This window comes from Zalophus californianus, chromosome 10 (assembly GCF_009762305.2).
Source record: "Zalophus californianus isolate mZalCal1 chromosome 10, mZalCal1.pri.v2, whole genome shotgun sequence".
Taxonomy (NCBI): Eukaryota; Metazoa; Chordata; class Mammalia; order Carnivora; family Otariidae; genus Zalophus; species Zalophus californianus.
In genome coordinates, this window is record NC_045604.1 from 28435626 (window position 1) to 28453990 (window position 18365).

The 18365-nt window shown below is 42.2% G+C and overlaps 1 protein-coding gene across 4 annotated transcripts in view; it reads right to left on the reverse strand.

The window, feature by feature from the left end:
• The window catches only part of LOC113931828 (arginyl aminopeptidase), a 36188-nt gene that overhangs the window by 13126 nt on the left and 4697 nt on the right, over positions 1-18365 (reverse strand). Inside the window, exons 1-3 of one of the 4 annotated variants that reach the window (XM_027609920.2) lie at positions 4837-5428; positions 689-829; positions 237-385 (exon numbers count right to left, since the gene is read on the reverse strand). In XM_027609920.2, coding sequence (XP_027465721.2) covers positions 237-385; positions 689-829; positions 4837-5421 — 875 coding nt within the window. In that variant the 5' untranslated portion in view covers positions 5422-5428. Of the gene's footprint in view, positions 1-236; positions 386-688; positions 830-4836; positions 5429-5506; positions 6129-18365 lie in introns of those variants that run through there. The other 3 variants (XM_027609921.2, XM_027609923.2, XM_027609922.1) reach the window with 3 other exon arrangements.

Here is an 18365-nt window from a genome sequence, read left to right on the forward strand (position 1 = left end):
TTAGCAGGACTGATGACCTCATTCCAGACAGCAGGAGGAGAAGCAGAGGGGGAGCAGGGAAAGCCCTTCCTCCCGCTGTACTCATGCCACACGCTTCACTTCTGGGCCACAGAAAGGCTGTCCATTGAGAGCAGATGCAAGACTGTCCCAAGAACCATCCCAGCTGGGCCACTGAGCAGAGGCCTCCTTGCCTTGAGGTCAGTCTGACCTTGCCTGTGGAGGTCTTTGTCTCCTACCTGGGTCCAACTTCAGCCGAAACCAGATCTCCGATGGCCAAAGCTATCAGATAGGAGGGGATGGGATGACACATCTGGAAGAAGAACTTATTTGGACCTCTCTTCTCCCAGGTGTTAGCACTCATCACAGCTGTGAAGCCATCTGGGACCTGACAAGAGACAAAGCTTAGGAGATTTTACCCGGAGTCTCCTTTTGATTCGCACTAAGAACAGCATGGCGGGCAACCTGCATGGTGACAGCCACGACCGGGAGCCTGTCTTGGAGAACACGAAGGTTTCAAGAAACTAAACTTGTGCTAAGCTGATGGAATTTAGCACAAATAAAATTTCTGTACATGGAGGAATTTTGCAGAGGTACCGCTGGATGGATGTAACAATTTACCAGCTGAAATGTGACTAGATAGACCTGAAATTCAATCCCAAGGGCAGGTACTTAACCTTAATCCTCTTACCTCAATAAGTGCTGAATATTTGCATTTCACTGCGGGAGTGTCGAAGCAAGGGAAGAAGGCCCGGTTCAGGACAGCCTGACCTTGGGTATAGACAAAAGGCTTCTTCTTTCCTGCTGTCTGCTCAGGAGCCAACCAGCAAACCTAAGAGAATAGAAGAACATTTCCAAACTGACACCCCCTACATGAGCTCAGTCCAGCCAGAGAAAAGGAGTTGGCTGGCAGGGGAGAATTTTAGGTAATCCTTATAATCCTACCAGCAGTTTGGTCCTGACTGGGAAGTTCTCTCCTACTGTGTATTTAATCCACCCTGGAATCCACGCCAACGTATTGCCGCCCACCTCACATGGTAGAAACACCACAAAGGGTCTATTCCCCACTGTACCCCACTAGGTATCTCAAGAATTCCAGACATGGCCTCTGACCCTGGCATCCTGTCTTCCTCCTCTGAGTCCCGCACGCTGTAGTGGTTTCTCATTAAAAAACAAACAAAAACCAATTGAGAAGCAGCTGTATTTGAACTTGCAGTAAATGGCACAGAAAAGCAGAAGGGAAGTGGGAGGAGTCTGTGATTAATATGTGTTCTCCATTCCTGAAACTTACCCATTCAGAATAAATGTATTTTACATTATAGGTACTGGCTATATATATATACTTTTTAAAATATCTTTTCAAGATTTTATTCTTAAATAATCTCTACTCCCAACGTGGGGCTCAAACTTACAACCCCGAGATCAAGAGCTGCATGCTCTACCTGGTGCCAGCCAGGCACCCCGGTTATATATACGTCTTAATTTGTTTTCTGTCAGCCTGTAACCAAAGGCAAATCTGAATGATTATTACAAACCCAATTTTTGCCTACCGCAAAAAGTTCACTTATAACATACTAACTGTGAGGGGGAGGAGGGTATGTCAGCACCAAATGCCACTTAGAATTTAGAAAAGGATTAGATTAACTCTGGCAAGGTTTCATAGCGGAAGCAAAACTTTCCGGTTTAAAGGTGAGTAGGACTGAGATGGTTGGAAAGGAAAGAAGACATTCTCAAAGAGGTAGGTAGCAGCGTGAAAAAAGGCATGGATGGGCGATCTCTGGGAACTGGGGGTAGGTTTCAGATACAGAGGTGGGAGGCATGCCTCGGCAGGTGGACTGAAATGCTTTGAACACAAGTATTTGAGACATACTTTTAAGAGGCACAAAGACGCCACATGGAGATGTTGGCTTTTTCTTTGCTTGAGTTTCTTTTGTGTGGTGTGAAAATTTTAATGAGCCTCCTTCCAAAGAGTACAGTACAGATGGAAAGGAGGAGAAAGAAATACCACAGTGGAAAAACCAGCACTACTTCAGCCAGATGAGTGAGGTCAACTTCAAACAGTCACAAATCATGTTGATACTGTGTATTCGCAATATGATGTGAAGACAGAACTTTACCTTTGTGACATTCCACTGAATTTTGTTGTGAACCTAAAACTGCTGTAAAAAATAAACTTCTTAAAAATTTTTTAATAACCCCAGTGTGATCATGCAAAAAACAGACAAATTCCAATAGAGAGGCATCCTACAATATATCAGACCAATACTCCTCAAAACTGTCAAGGTCAGGGTGTCTGGGTGGCTCAGTTGGTTAAGCCACTGCCTTCGGCTCGGGTCATGATCCCTAGGTTCTGGGATCGAGTCCCGCATCAGGCTCCTTGCTCAGAGGGGAGCCTGCTTCTCCCTTTCCCTCTGCCTGCTACTCTGCCTGCTTGTGCACGCTCTCTCTCTCTCTCTCTCTCTCTGTCAAATAAATAAATAAAATCTTTAAAAAAAAAGAAAAACTGTCAAGGTCATCAAAAACAAGTAAAGTCTGAGAAACTGTCAGAGCCAAGGGGGAGCCTAAGGATACATGAAAGCTAAATATACTGTGGTATTCCGGATGGGACCCTGGAACAGAAAAAGGTATTAAGTAAAGCCTATGAAAATCTGAAAAAAACTATGAACTTCAGGGGCACCTGGCTGGCTCAGTTGGTTAAGTGTCTGCCTTCAGCTCAGGTCATGACCCTGGGGTCCTGGTATCAAGTCCCACATCGGGCTCTCTGCTCAGTGGGGAGCCTGCTTCTCCCTCTGCTGCAGCTCTCTCTTTTTCTCTGTCAAATAAATAAATAAAAACCTTAAAAAAAAGAACTATGAATTTTAGTTAATAATACTGTATCAATATTGGTTCATTATTAACAGATATATCATACTTGCAAAATGCTAATAGAGCAATCTGTATGTGGAAGGGTATATGGAAACTGTACTATCTGCTCACTTTTCTTGTTAATCTAAATTGTTTTTTAATCCTTTGGTGGGGGAGGGGCAGGGAGAGAGGGTGATAAAGAATCTCAAGCAGGCTCCACACCCAGTACGGAGGCCAATTCGGGGCAAGGCTCAATCTTACAACCCTGAGATCATGACCCAAGCTGAAATCAAGAGTCAACCGACTAAGCCACCCAGCACCCCTAAACTGTCTTTAATCCTATTATTGAGAGAAATTTAATGAGTTAACAATAAAACTAACACATAGTATTCAGTAGGTACCAGGCACTGTATTAGGCACTTCCATAAAGACAACTCATTTAACTTTTGTCAAGCACATAGACTAGTACCTGGCACATTTTAATAAATACTGGTCATCCCCTCCACCATACCTTAATGCCTTTTTTTGTTTATAATGACAGAGAGGAGAAAATGGAGCCTGGTAGTACAAGTATTTCCGCTCTGTAAGAAAGAGTCTTAAGTCAGGATGAGGCTGTTACCTACAGTGATTAAGGTGAGAGCCCTCACTTGGGATGGTGGCCATGAGAAGAAGGAATAAATACAGGTGACTTTAATGTCGACCTTCACAGTGCAAAGTGTGGGTGTCTGCTCTTAGTCTCTAATGAAAGCTGTTTACTATGGATGTTTAATTTGAGGTGCCATTTTCAGTAGGCAATTTCAGAGAGGACTTAATTTTTCCAGGTATCCTGTTTAATTCCTGGTTCCTGCCCCAAACCAGAAGCTAGCATGTAACAGGGCAACCAAACACATTTAAAGATGTTATGTTATCCTTTGAGGGCACTGGGTTTTTTCCTTTGCCTTAGAGGTTTGGACTTTTCATTCTTTAAACAAGTTCTATCACAGGCTCATTTATTCCCTGAATAAAGATGGAAACAGAACTGTCTTTTGGGGCAGCTCTAAGAGTGAAAGGAACTGCTAGCTAGATAAGTAAACTTTGATTGTAGGCAAGCAGCCTACCCGTGAAACGTATAACCCACCCTACCTGAGAAACGACTAGCAACCACAGCCTCAGGACTCTTTATGAAGGAGTTCCAAACTCTTACAAATGTAAGCCCCATAACCACCCATCCTTTTAGTTAAATACCAATATCTGTCCACCACCCCAAAATGTAATATTTAAGAGTTAATCAATAAGAGTCAATCAAGAGTAATAACAGGACCAACTTATTACAAAGTCTAGAACACCCTAATTCTAGTTCTCATTTTTACTCAAATTCTTCAATTAAACAAATCTGGGACTTCGCAGAAGAAAGCAAAAGTAACTCTCTGGGGTTCAGAGTTATTTCAGCCTGTGGCACCGCAAGAGCACACGGACAAAGGGCTGAGTCAGCACCCAGGGCTAATTAACCGGCAGGGTCCAGGGCTGCCGTAAAAGGAAAACTAAGTAGCTCCTTATCAGGGACCTAGGCCCCAAAGCCCCGCGAAACGTTAAATTCGATATAAATAGCCGGTTATCCCGAAAGCTGCACAGGACAGGGTTTCCTCGGCAGGCAGAAAGAGCAACCAGACAGGGCGGTGTGCGAGAGGGAAACAACGTGGAGATGCCACCAGAACCCCTGGGCGGGGAGAGGGAGGAAGGGTGGAAAGGACGAAGAGTGCACAGCTCGGAGGCTGGCCGGAAGCCAGAAGAGGGAAAGCGGAGCAGCCTGGAAGGAAGAGAGGGCGCTGAGGGTGGGAGGGCGAGAGGCGTGCAACGGGAAGCTCCGGGCCCCCTCCGGGCAAAGGCGGAAGCATCTTCTCTCTCTTTGAGGGTGGGGATTAGTGCAGGTCCGGGGACCGGCTCCGAGGCAGGAAGGGCGGGTAGGAAGCGGCCGGGAGAGGCCGCGGCGGGGCTGGGCCCCGGAGTCGAACTCACCCCGGGTCCCTCCCCGACGCGGTAGGTGAGCAGAAGCTGGAAGCGCTCGCCGGCCGGGCAGGGCTGCGGGAGGGCCACGCACAGGGCCTGGCCGTAGTGCGAAAAGGGCTCCGTGTGGAAGGGCACGGGCTCCGAGGGCGGCTCCTCCAGGCCGGGCCGCTGCCGCCGCAGCGCCGCCGCCGTCACCTCGAGGCACGGGTGCGAATCGAGCCGCAGCTCGGTGGCGCCCTCGGGCACCAAGCAGCGCAGCTCCAGGACTGCCGTGCCACTCAACCCCCGGCTCCCGGGGCCCGGCCCCGGAAGCCCGAACTCGACCCGCAGGTCCAGGTGCAAGTGCAGCATCTGGAAAGCCCGGAAATTGGAGGCCGAGGCCACGTCCACGGCCTGCGCTGAGTGCAGCGGCCGCGGGGGCACGCTCGGAGACCCGTCGTTCGCCATGGTCCCGCAGAGCCGTTGAGCAACTGCGGGCAAAGCCCACCGGTTCAGCCGACTGCCGCGGGGAAGCCACGCCCCGAGCGCGCCGGGCCGCCGTAGGCCCCGCCCCGCCGGCCGGCCACGCCCCCAGAGCGGCCTGGGCCGGGTCATGCTCCTCTCCAAAAACCTGAGACCTAACCACAACACCTCTCGCTTGCTCTCCAAGTGTCCACTCTTCCAGCTTTATTCGAAATACCTCAGGCCCTTGGACAAAAAGGTACGGTGGGATAATTTGGTCCACATCTGTCCGGACTCATCCTACCGCGATGTTACAGTAGTCCAAGTAGCGCACCTTTCTCTGCTGACGTTTCGTTCCCGAATCTCCCAGGAAGGTAGTGGGGTTGTAGATTGAGCCCGGAATTGGAAGAGTCTGAGCTCGAGATCTCACACTCTGCGCTGGACCAATCATTAGGACTGTGTGTGTCACCTTGGGCAAATCACCCTCAACAAAGGTGAATCTCTTCAAACCCCTTTCTGCACCTTTAAGATAGGAGTAATATCTCACGAGTTAATTGTGAGAACTCAATCGGGCAGTTTGTCTAAACACACTTGGTAAACAGTACAGAATTCCACACCATATCAAGGTTCATCCATCCCCACGGGTTCCAAGCACACTTATCTTTCTGTTCTTCCGCCAAGGAATAGTCAACACCACACAATGTAACGCTTGGCTGTCCATCACGTGCGTTTTATTTCCCATAAAGCCTATTGAGCTAGGGGCACCTCTACTTTATACTTTCTTTTCTGTATGAATAGGGTTGCAATAGTCCTTCTGTGAATAAGGAGCCAGTCAATGATATTTTCACTGATCAGGTGGGAGATGAGATTTTTATTTTATTTTTTTTAAAGATTTTATTTGACAGAGAGAGACAGTGAGAGAGGGAACACAAGCAGGGGGAGTGGGAGAGGGAGAAGCAGGCTTCCCGCTGAGCAGGGCATGAGCAGGGGGAAAGGCAGAAGCAGACATCCCACCCCCACTGGGGGCCCCCATCCCAGGACCCAGAGATCATGACCCCAGCCAGAGGCAGACGCTTAACCGACTGAGCCACCTAGGCACCCTGCTTACGGTAGTTTTATTTTATTTTTTTAAAGATTTTATTTATTCTGAGAGAGAGAGAGAGAGCACAAGAGGGGGGTAGGGTCAGAGGGAGAAGCAGACTCCCCGCTGAGGGTGGGGGGAGCCCGATGTGGGACTCAATCCTGGGATTCTGGGATCATGACCTAAGCGGAAGGCAGTCGCTCAACCAACTGAGCCACCCAGACGCCCTTACGATAGTTTTAAAAACTTCCATGTAAGATCAATGTTTTAACTTGTTAGTGAAATCCAAAAACTTTGGAAAAGCACTTTTCTGTGGCACTGAGCACAGAAAAGGTAACTTAAGATACTCAATATATCTGCCTCCAAAATTATTATCCATTCTCTGATGCAATGCATTTTGTTTAAGGTTTTATTTATTTGACAAAGAAAGAGACAGCGAGAGCAGGAACACAAAGCAGGAGGAGTGGGAGAGGGAGAAGCAGGCTTCCCACTGAGCAGGGAGCCCGATGCAGGGCTCGATCCCACTGGGATCATGACCTGAGCCGAAGGCATACGCTTAATGACTGAGCCACCCAGGCGCCCCTGATGCAATGCATTTTTGTTGAGCATCTACTATACACCAGCCATTAGGCTGGGTGCTAGGGATACGATTTTAACAAACCTCGCACAGTCCCTGTGGTGTTCACAGTCTAGCTCACATTTTAACTCAAAGACAAAAACAAAACAAAAAAACAGGTCATGACAATTCCATGTGCTGTGCTATTCTCTGGGAAGAACACTATGCTATGTCAACACAAGGGAGACACACACAGCCTGATCTTTCCAGTTAAATATTGCCGGAGTGAGAGGATCTATTGACTGTTGGAGAAAACATTCATGGAGTAAGGTTTCTCCTTTTAGCCTTAACTTCTTCCTGAGAATATTCCCCTCGTACCCATTTCTGCTTCCCTGCATGCCTCCCAGTGTCTGGTTCACCTCTAGATGGTATTTGTAACAACTCACAGCAGATTCAGGAAGGCCTTCTAACTCTGTAGAAAGACACTGCAGACACAACCCACCTCTCCCCACCAAACTGCTTTCATTATTTATTTACTTACTTTTTTTAATGTTTAGAATGCAACACAGCTTGCATATTTCAAAATAATAGCTTAAAATCCTCTCAAATTGATGAAAAATGTGGTTTTATAGGTTTAAGGGTCACAACAAGCCCCCCCCCAATCTACATATAGATGTGTTTTACTAAAGTTGAGTAAGTCCAAGACATAAAGGAGATCTTAAGAACAGCCAAAGAGGGCGCCTGGATGGCTCAGTCGTTAAGCGTCTGCCTTCAGCTCAGGTCATGATCCCAGGGTCCTGGGATTGAGCCCCGCATCGACCCCGCATTGGGCTCCCTGCTCAGCAGGAGGCCCGCTTCTCCCTCTCCCATTCCCCCCTTCCTGTGTTCCCTCTCTCACTGTGTCTCTGTCAAATAAATAAATAAAATCTTAAAAAAAAAAAAAAGAATAGCCAAAGAAAAAAGACCAATTACTTATAAAAGAATGATGACTGGAAATTGGACCAACAGCAGGGCTCTCATTAGCAACAACGGAAGCCAGAGCTATTATCTTCAAAATACTGAGAAAAAAAATCAACTGTCAACTGAGAATTGCTGACTAAAGGAATTACTTGGAAGAAGGAAAGTGATCACACAAGGAAGGAATGAGATGCAGAATCACTGGCAAAAAAACAAGAAAAAGTGGGTGAATTTAAACAAACACTGTATAAAACAATAATATATTAATAGTGTTTGCATGAGGGAATTAACAAAACAAGAATATCAGCTGAGAAGCGGTGGCTGGAGTTAAAGCATTCCAAGCTGTCTGTATTATTGAGAGGAGAGATTTAAAAAAAAAAAAAATTTATTTGACAGAGAGACACAAGCAGGGGGAGAGGGAGAAATAGGCTCCCCACTGAGCACAGAGCCTGATGATGACGATGACGACGACAACTTGGGGCTCGATCCCAGGACCCTGGGACCATGACCTGAGCTGAAGGCAGATGCTTAACCGACTGCCCACCCAGGCGCCCCAGGAGAGTAGATTTAGGGATAAATACGGGATTTTCTTAAGTATGTGTTTTAAGAATTTAAAGGAAACCACCAAAAGAACATAATTCGAATATAACTCACAAAGCAACAAATAGGGAAAATAGGGAATATAAAAAAAATTAAGGAAAAACTAAAAAGAGCAGGACAGGACCAGTAGCTACCCCAGTCGAGGGAGGCAGAAGCCCAGGATGGGAAAGAGCTCATAAATACCTAGAAGTAAATTACAGCATTCTAGCTCTCAAATTGGGGGACGTACCTAATATAGCCTCAAAATATATAATACAAAATTAGCAATTACAAGGGAAAATGGACACATTTTCCATTTGGAAAATTTATATTTTCCAGAAAGGACTTATATACCTCTCTTAGTAATTAGCAGCTCAGACAAAAGTTATACAGACATAAAAGATCTGTATGGAAATGTCATGATCTTGACCTGATCAACACATACCAAACTTTGCACCTAACAGAGAAAACACACTGTCTTCAAGCACAATTAAGACAATTACAAAAACCAACCACAGATGGGCCATGAACAAGTCTCAACAAATCAAAGAATCAATGGCATACACAGCATTCCTCTAACCACCATGCAATTAAGTTAAAACCAATGTTGGGAGACAATGGTCCATGGATAACATGCATTTCCACAAATCTTGTAAAAGGAGGCACTGACTGCTCTTTGTTCTAGACTATCTTTTAAAGATTGTAAAGCGAACTTTGCAAGACTCCCTTTGGAGCCAAGGGTAAGTTTGCTTACCATAGTAGTTCTCAAACTGGGGCGGTTTTGCCCACCGAAGATATTTGACAATGTCTAGAGACATATTTAGTGGACACAACTGGGAGAAGAGGTACTACTGGCATGCAGTGGGCAAAAGCCAGGGATGCTACTAGACACCCTATAATGCACAGGGCAGGTCCCCACAACTAAGAAGTATCCAAACCCAACTGTCCACAGTGGCAACTCTGATCAACTCTGGCTTGTAGATATAATGTCTTCCTTTGGAACCAAGGGAAGTCATGCATCTTGTCTATTATAATAAAGGCAATACCTCCCTTAACGCAGGGGATGCTACTGCCCGCTATAACAGTTCCAGGTTTCCTAACCTCAGGGTCCCTTCTCCTATAATGCAACCCATTCCATATGCAGGCATCCACCTCAATCCACCCATGGGACTTGGGGGCAAGGGGAAGCAGTACAAATGGTGATCCTCTGGATATTGCTATTGCTGTAATAATCTGTCCTTTGTTTCTGAACTCCACAAATATAATGTTGAATGGAAAGCAAAACTGCGTAAGAACACATGCAGCATACCATTTATATTCTTTTATATATGGTTTAGTAATAGCTGCAAATATAGTAGAAATACAAAGACATCTGACTTCCACTAGGGGATGTAGGTAAGTATTAAAAAAAAAAAGAATACACTCACCCTCTCAAAGGAAAGACTAGATAAACTACAATCTACAATACTTCTAAACCAATCAGAGCACTGTAGTCCCAGGACAACCTACTGGCCAAGAATCTAAGGAGAGGTAGGCACCAGAAGGGTAAGCAGAGTAGGGTCTCTTACCTGGGGTAGATGCAACAAGACACTTGTAATAGTTCAGTTAGGATGGTTAATGAGTTGGTGAAGGCCAGATGTGGGCTAGTGAGCTACTCGAGGACCAAAGAAATTGGGAGTTTGTGCCCTCTTATAGGTTTTTCTCTATAAGCTCATAGAAGAGATCAGAAAGAGCCCCAAGAAAAGTGTTATGGTGCAGACCTGAGAGAGGGTACAACAACCACAGCTGTACGGGCACGAATCCACTGGGATGCTTTCCCCTTAAAAAGCATAATATTTAACCTGTAGGGGAGGGAACATGAAAAAGAAAATCTATGCTGGGGGGATGGGCAGGAATATTTGCTGGCTCCAGAACTACAAGGAAGGAAGAGCAGGAAAAATGAGAAGGCTACCCTCCTGAGACGCAGGGACATGACATCTGCCTAAACCTGAGGCCTAACCAGAACCAGGAACACTCCACCACCCACCTCCCAAGCTAACAAACTTCTAGAAACAAGTCAAAGTGGAGTATCGGTGTGAGAGGGACAGGAGCAGGAGAACAAAAAGGAGCATGCAGAGACCTCCTCTTGGGTGCAATGCAGAGAGAAGTTCTAAAGCTGAAGGCAGACATTGCTTGGCAAACACACACCTGCTCTACACCCCAGGTATGACTACAGAATTTGATACCTGTGGTACACCAAAGGTAACCTTAGCAACAAACCTCAAACCAAGACCAAACCCCAACTAGATTAAGTCATCCCTTACCTCCATTAAAGGCCTAGCAAGAGGAAAGGTATTTCCATTTCCAGATATAAATTTTATATACCTCAGTGTCTGCTATATCCTACACTAGGTTGGGTTTGAAAAAAAAATTGAAGTACATGAAAACATAACACACAAATGTGATCCAGATGTTGGCACAGGGAATTCAAAATAATTATGATTAATATGTTAAAGACTCTGATGGAAAAGATGAATAATATGCAAGATACGATGAGTAATTTCTACAAAGAGATAGAAACTATTAAAAAAATCAAGTGAGATCAAAAACTAATGATGTAATGTATGGTGATTAACATAACAATAAAAAATTTAAAAAAATAAAAAAAAATCAAGTGAGGAATGCCTGGGTGGCTCAGTCAGTTAAGCATCTGCCTTCGGCTCAGGTCATGATCCCAGGGTCCTGAGATCAAGTCCCACATTGGGGTCCCTGCTCAGCAGGGAACCTGCTTCTCTTTCTGCCTGCCAATCCCCCTGCTTGTGCTCTCTCTCTGACAGATAAATAAAATCTTTAAAAAAAAATATCAAGTGAAAATGTCAGAAATGCAAAACACAATACCAGAGATGAGAAATGTCTTCACCTAGCTCACCAGTAGACTCAACACAGCCAAAGAAGAGAATTGGATAAGTCAGTAGAAACTACCCAACTTAAATACAAAGGAAAAACAACAGGGGATGGGAAACAAATTAAGACATCCAAGAGCTGCTGGACAATATCAAATAATCTAACCCACCCATAATTAGAATCCCAGGAAGAGGAGCATGCAATAGGAAGAAATAATCCCAAAAATTTTCCAAAAGTAATGACTGACAGGAAACCACAGAGAAGCTCAGAGACCACCAAGGATAAATGCCAGACAAATAAAGAACACCTTAGCATATCATATTTTTAAAAACACAAAGAGAAAATCTTAAAGACAGCCAGAGAATAAAAGACATACGGAGGAACAAAGATAATTACAGTTAACTTCCAGTCAGAAATGATACAAAACAACATCAATGAAGTTCCTAAAGCACCAAAAGAAGAAAAAAAAAACCTGTTAACCTACAGAAAATATTTTTTTTTTAATGAAGAGGAAATAAAGACTTTCTCAGAGGAAAACTGAGGGAATTAAGGGCTAGCAGACTTAGTCAATAAAAAAAAGCTGAAGGAAGTTCTTCAGACAGAAGGAATATGGTTATCAGACAGAAACTTGGGTTCACACAAAGAAGAGTGCTAGAAATGGAATAAATGTAGGTAAAATAAAATTAATCTTTTTCTCATTTTTAATTGCTCTAAAACAGAGATTGGCAAAAATTTTTTTTCTATAAAAGGCAAATATTTTAGGCTTTGTGGGCCTTATGGTCTCTGTTGCAACCACTTAATTCTCCTTAAAGTATGAAAGCAGACATTGGCAAAACATAAAGAAATGATTGTAGCTATATTCCAATAAAACTTTATGGGCACTGAAATTTTAGTTTCATGTAATTCTCACGTGTCATGAAATTTTTTTCTTTTTATTTTTTTCAACCATTAAAAAATTTAAAAACCATTCCTAATTTACAGGCCATACAAAAAGAGGTGGCAGGGTGAATTTGGCCAATGGGTTTGCTTTGCTGACTTCTGCTCTGAAAGCCTACTGTACAAAGCAAAAGCAGCAGCAATGTGCTGTTTGTCTACAGGATGTATGAAAGTAAACTGTAGCACAATATCAAAGGGATGGGAAGGAGGAATTGAGAATATACTTTTGTAAAGTCCTCATCCTACATGTGAAGTGATACCTTATCATTTTAAGGTGGACTCTTAGTTACAGATGTATATTGTAAACCCTAGGTCAACTATGAAAAAAAATTTTTTTGGAAAAAATTTTAAATACATATAAATAATAAGTTCATAGAAAAGATAAAATGGTATCATTAAAATGCTTGGGTAACATGCAAGAGACAGAAAAAGAAGAAAAAAGTAAACAGAAAAAATGAAACAAATAGAAAACAGTACACAAGATAGTATATTTTAATCCAACACATCAATAATCACATTCAGTGTGAATATACCTTAGAAGAGGTTGTTAGATTGACTGACCGAGCAAGATACCAACTATATTGTTTAAAAGAAATTCACTTTAACTATAAAGACATAAATATGTTAAAAGTGAAAGGATGAAAAAAGATGTAAAACTAAGCAAACAAACTAAGCAAAAGAAAGTGGGTGTAGCTATGTTAATATCAAAGTAAACCAGAATAAGGAATATTATCAGCAATAAAGAGGAATTCTACATAATGATAAAGGGATCAGTTCCCCAAAACGTGCAATCCTAAAGGTGTACTGAGCTTACAAGAGAGCTTCAAAGCACGAGGCAAAAACTGATAGACCTGAAAGAGGAAACAGACAAATCCACAACTACAACTAGAGATTTCAATACTCATCTCAGTAATTGATAGAACAAGTAAACAGAAAATCATTAAGGAGATGTAAAATCTGAACAACACTATCAACCAACTAATTGGCATTCATAGCACAATATCAGAGTATACATCCTTTTCAAGAACACACGGAACATTCACCAAATAGACCCTAGTCTGGGCCATAAAGCAAACCTTAACATATTAAAAAGAAAAGAAATCATACAAAGTGTTTTCAAATAACAGTATTAAATTAGACATCAGTCAACAGAAAGATAGCTGAAAAATGCCCATTTATTTGAAATTTGAAAAACACACTTTTACATAATCCATGGTTCAAAGTGGATGGATCAATGGAAATTTAAAAATATTCTGAACTAGGGGTACCTGGGTGGCTCAATCAGTTAAGTGTCTGACTCTTCATTTCAGCTCATGTCTTGCTCAGGGTCATGAGTTCAAGCCCCATGTTGGGCTCCATGCTGGGCATGGAGCCTACTTAAAAATAATAATAATAAAATAAAAATAGGGGCACCTGGGTGGCTCAGTCGTTAAGCGTCTGCCTTCAGCTCGGGTCATGATCCCAGGGTCCTGGGATCCAGCCCTGCATCGGGCTCCCTGCTCCTCGGGAAGCCTGCTTCTCCCTCTCCCACTCCCCCTGCTTGTGTTCCCTCTCTCGTTGTGTCTCTCTCTGTCAAATAAATAAAATTTTTAAAAAATAATAATAATAAAATAAAAATATTTTGAACTAAGTGAAAATATATAAAAATTTGTGGAATACACCAGAGTGCTTACAGGGAAGTTTATAGCATTAAGTGATTATGTTAGAAAAGAAAGTTCTCAAATCAATCATCTAAGCTTCATTCTTAAGAAAGTAGATAAGAGTAAACTAAACTCAAAGCAAGCAGAATAATGAAGGCATAAATCAATGAAACTGAAAACAGAAAAATAGAGAAAAATCATCGAAACCAAAGTTGTTCTTTGAAGAAAATCAATGAAATTGATAAACATCTACCTAAACTGACCAACAAAAAAGAGAAAAGATACAAACTATATCAGGAACAAAAGCTGGTATCAGTATGGATCTCCTGAACATTAAAAAAAACAAACAAACAAAAAGAAACGCTACAGACAACTCTATGTTCATAAATTTGATGACACAGATGAAATAGATCAAGTCTTCAAACGAAACAAACTACCAAGTCACCCAAGAAGGAATTTATAATCTAAAAAGTCCTGTATCTATTAAAGAAATTGAATTTGTAGTTTAAAAACCTTTCACCAGGGGCGCCTAAGTGGCTCAGTAGGTTAAGCTTCATACTCGATTTCTGCTTATGACCTCATGATCTCAGGGTCATGGGATGGAGCCTGGCATCGGGCTCTGCACTCAGCACAGAGTCGGCTGGGGATTCTTTCTCTCCTTCTAGCTCTGCCCCTCCCCCCACTCACACGGGGTCTCTCTCTCTCTAAACAGATAAATAAAATTAAAACAAAACCTTCCAACAAAGAAAACTCCAGGCCCAGATGGTTTCTATCAAATGTCTGAATTCTATCAAACATTTAAGGAAAAAAATAATACCAATTCTACACAATGTCATTCAGAAACAGAAAAGGTAGAAACAATTCCCAACTCATTTTCAGACCCACATTACTCTAGTGCCAAAACCAGACAAAGGCATCATAAAAAAACAACAGACCAATATTCCTCATGAATATAGATGCAAAAAGCATCACCAAAACATTAGCAAAGCAATCCAGAAATACATAAAAAAGGATAATACATCATAGCTTGTAAGGTTTATCTTGGCAGTGTCTGTTTCACATTTGAAAATTAATCAGTGTAATTCACTATAATAACAGACTAAAGAAAAGCCATGTGATCATCTCAATGGATGCAGAAAAAGCATTTGACAAAATTCATTCATGACCAAAACAGACAAGCAAACAGAAACGCTCAGCAAACCAGGAATAGAAGGGAACTTCCTTAACCTTATAAAGAGAATCTACAAAAATTCTACAGATAACATACTTAATGGTGAAGACTGAATGCTTCTCTTCCAAGACGGGGAACAAGGCAAGGATGTGCTCTCTTACTGCTACTATCCAATACTACACTGGTGCCGTAAGGCAAAAAAAAAAAAAAAGAGAGAGAGAGAGAGAAAAGCCACACAGATTGGAAATACAGAACTGTTTCTATTCCAGCCATGACTGTTTACAGAGAAAATCTCAAAGAATCTATAAAAAGGATCCTAGAACTACTAACAGTTCACCACGTTTATAGGATACAAGGTCAATACATAAAAATCAGTTGTATTTCTATCTGCTGGTAATGAACAATGGAATTTGAAATTTTAAAAACAATACCATTTAAATAACATTCCCAAAATGAAATGGTTAGGTTTAAATCTAACAAAATATATGCATGATCTGTATGCTTAAAACTATAGAACACTAATGAAACTCAATCCCAATAAACACTCCATCAGGCTTTTTTGTAGGTATCAACAAGCTCACTGTAAAATTTATAGGGATAAGTAAAAGAACTAGTCAAAGCAATTTTGAGAAAGATGAACAAAGTTGGGGGACTCACACTACCCAATTTCTAAACTTAATATAAAGTTGTAGTGTGATACCAGGGAAAGGTAGACACGTAGGGGCGCCTGGGTGGCCCAGCTGGTTAAGCGACTGCCTTCGGCTCAGGTCATGATCCTGGAGTCCCAGGATCGAGTCCCACATAGGGCTCCCTGCTCAGCAGGGAGTCTGCTTCTCCCTCTGACCCTCTTCCCTCTCGTGGTCTCTCTCAAATAAATAAATAAAATCTTAAAAAAAAAAAAAGGTAGACACGTAGAAGAATGGAACAGAATAGAGAACCCCGAAACAGATCCACACAACTAATTTTTTTTTTAAAGATTTTATTTATCTATTCGAGAGAGAGAGAACGAGAGATAGAGAGCATGAGAGGGGGGAGGGTCGGAGGGAGAAGCAGACTCCCTGCTGAGCAGGGAGCCCGATGTGGGACTCGATCCCGGGACTCCAGGATCATGACCTGAGCCGAAGGCAGTCGCTTAACCAACTGAGCCACCCAGGCGCCCCACACACAACTAATTTTTGACAAAGGTGCAAAAAATACAATGTCTGACAAAGGACCTGTATCCACAATCAAGAACCCTCAAAACCAAATAAGGAAAATAGTAAGTGGAGATTTGAACCTCTTTCCTAAAAATATATAAAGATGGCAAATAAATATATGAAAAGATGCCCAACATATTAGTCATGAGAAAAATGCAAATTAAAACCACAAGATAGCACTATGTACCTAGAATTGCTAAACTGAAAAAACAAGAACAAAAATTGGTGCTAACAAGTTAGCTGGCGAGGATGCAGAATGGCCAGAACTCTCGTATGTTCCTGGTGGAAGTACAAAATGGTAGTCAGTTTAGAAAACATTTTGGCAATTTCTTGTAAATTTAAATATATGCCTACCTTATGACCCAGTAATCCTACGTGTTTACCAAGAGAAATGAAAACATGTTCACACAAAAACCAGTAAACGAATGTTTACAGCAGTTTTATTTATAATCGCCAAAAAATGGAAACAACCCAATGTCCTTCAGCTAGTAAATAAATGAACAATGGTACATCTGCACAATGGAATACTACTGATGATAAAAAGGAGCAAACTATTGATTCACCCATCATGGACGAATCTTCAGTGCCCTTTGGTAAATGAAAGAAACCAGACCCAAGACTACATATTGTAGAATTCTATTTATACGAAATTCTTGAAAAGAAAAACTCAGAAAACATACCAGCAGTTGCCATAGGTTGGAGGGAATGGTTGACAACAAAAGGACAGCATGAGAAAATTTTGGGGGTGATGTAACTGTTGTGTGTCAAACTGTGGCTGTGGATACCTGTCAACATTTGTCAAAATCCACAGACCTGCACACCACAAAGTGTGAATTCTACTGAATGTAAATTTAAAACAAACAAACAAATCCACCAGCATGTGAAAGATGGAACGCATACTACAGCAAATGAGTCTGACTGTATTACCAATGAATCACATAGCCACACTGAAGGGGGTGGGTATGAAAGAAGTGGATCTAAATAGCTTTGGAAGATGTCTTGAGTAAATACTGAACACTAAAAAGAACTGTGAACAAATATTGTACTCTAGTTGGCAAATTTGTTTCTCACAGAGGTATGGTTTAGCAATTCTGAAATCAACTTATATGTAACTAGGATTGAATAAGCAAGTTATTGTGGATAACAAGAGTCAGGTTTCCTGCTGTTAGAAATACAGAGAGATGGCTTGAATGAATTCTATGGTGCTGACTGGAGTTGGAGAGACTCGTGGTTTTCGTCTTATGGATATAGAAATAAAGACATGTATGTGCATTGGTTAGTATACTATATACATTTCCTAGCTTTATCCTCTGAAAGGGACTAACGGCAGTAACATCCAAGTAGCAACGAGCATAGCTATGAACCAGAATTTTGGTTGTTTTTTTTTTTTAAGATTTTATTTTATTTATTTGACACACAGAGAGAGAGAGAGCACAAGCAGGGGGAGAGGGAGAAGCAGGCTCCCCGCTGAGCAGGGGGAGCCGATGTGGGGCTTGATCCCAGGACCCCGGGATCATGACCTGAGCCGAAGGCAGTCACTTAACGACTGAGCCACCCAGGCGCCCAGAATTTTGGTTTCTAAATACCATTATCCAATGAAGGGAGCTAGAGCTCCTTGGAAAAAAGGTTGATTCCAGGGCTTGGGCAAGGAAATAGAAGATGAACCTGGAGTATCTTGTGCTAGGAAGTAATTAAGGACTAAAAAACAAACAAAAACAGAAAGCAATGTTGAAAGGGCCGAAGAGCCAACACGAAAGAGCTCCCAGTGGCCAAAGTTAGAACACCTGAGCAAATAATAGTACTGGATTATAGCCCACAAATAAGATCCATGAATCTATACTAACATGAATAAGTAACTCAATAAATAAACAAATGAGAAAAGAGGCAGCTCTTACACAATTCCAATTAATACATGTGGAAGGTATGAGAAAAACAAAATCACTGCCACATGGCAAAGTTATGCCATTTGCAAAACATGCCATTTGCAAAGTATCTCCCCCCCCCAGATATTTATTACAAAGGCAAAATGGTTAATTTTACAGTAGAGAAAGCCAGCAGATACCACCTTAATCAAGTGATCAAGGTCAACATCACCTAC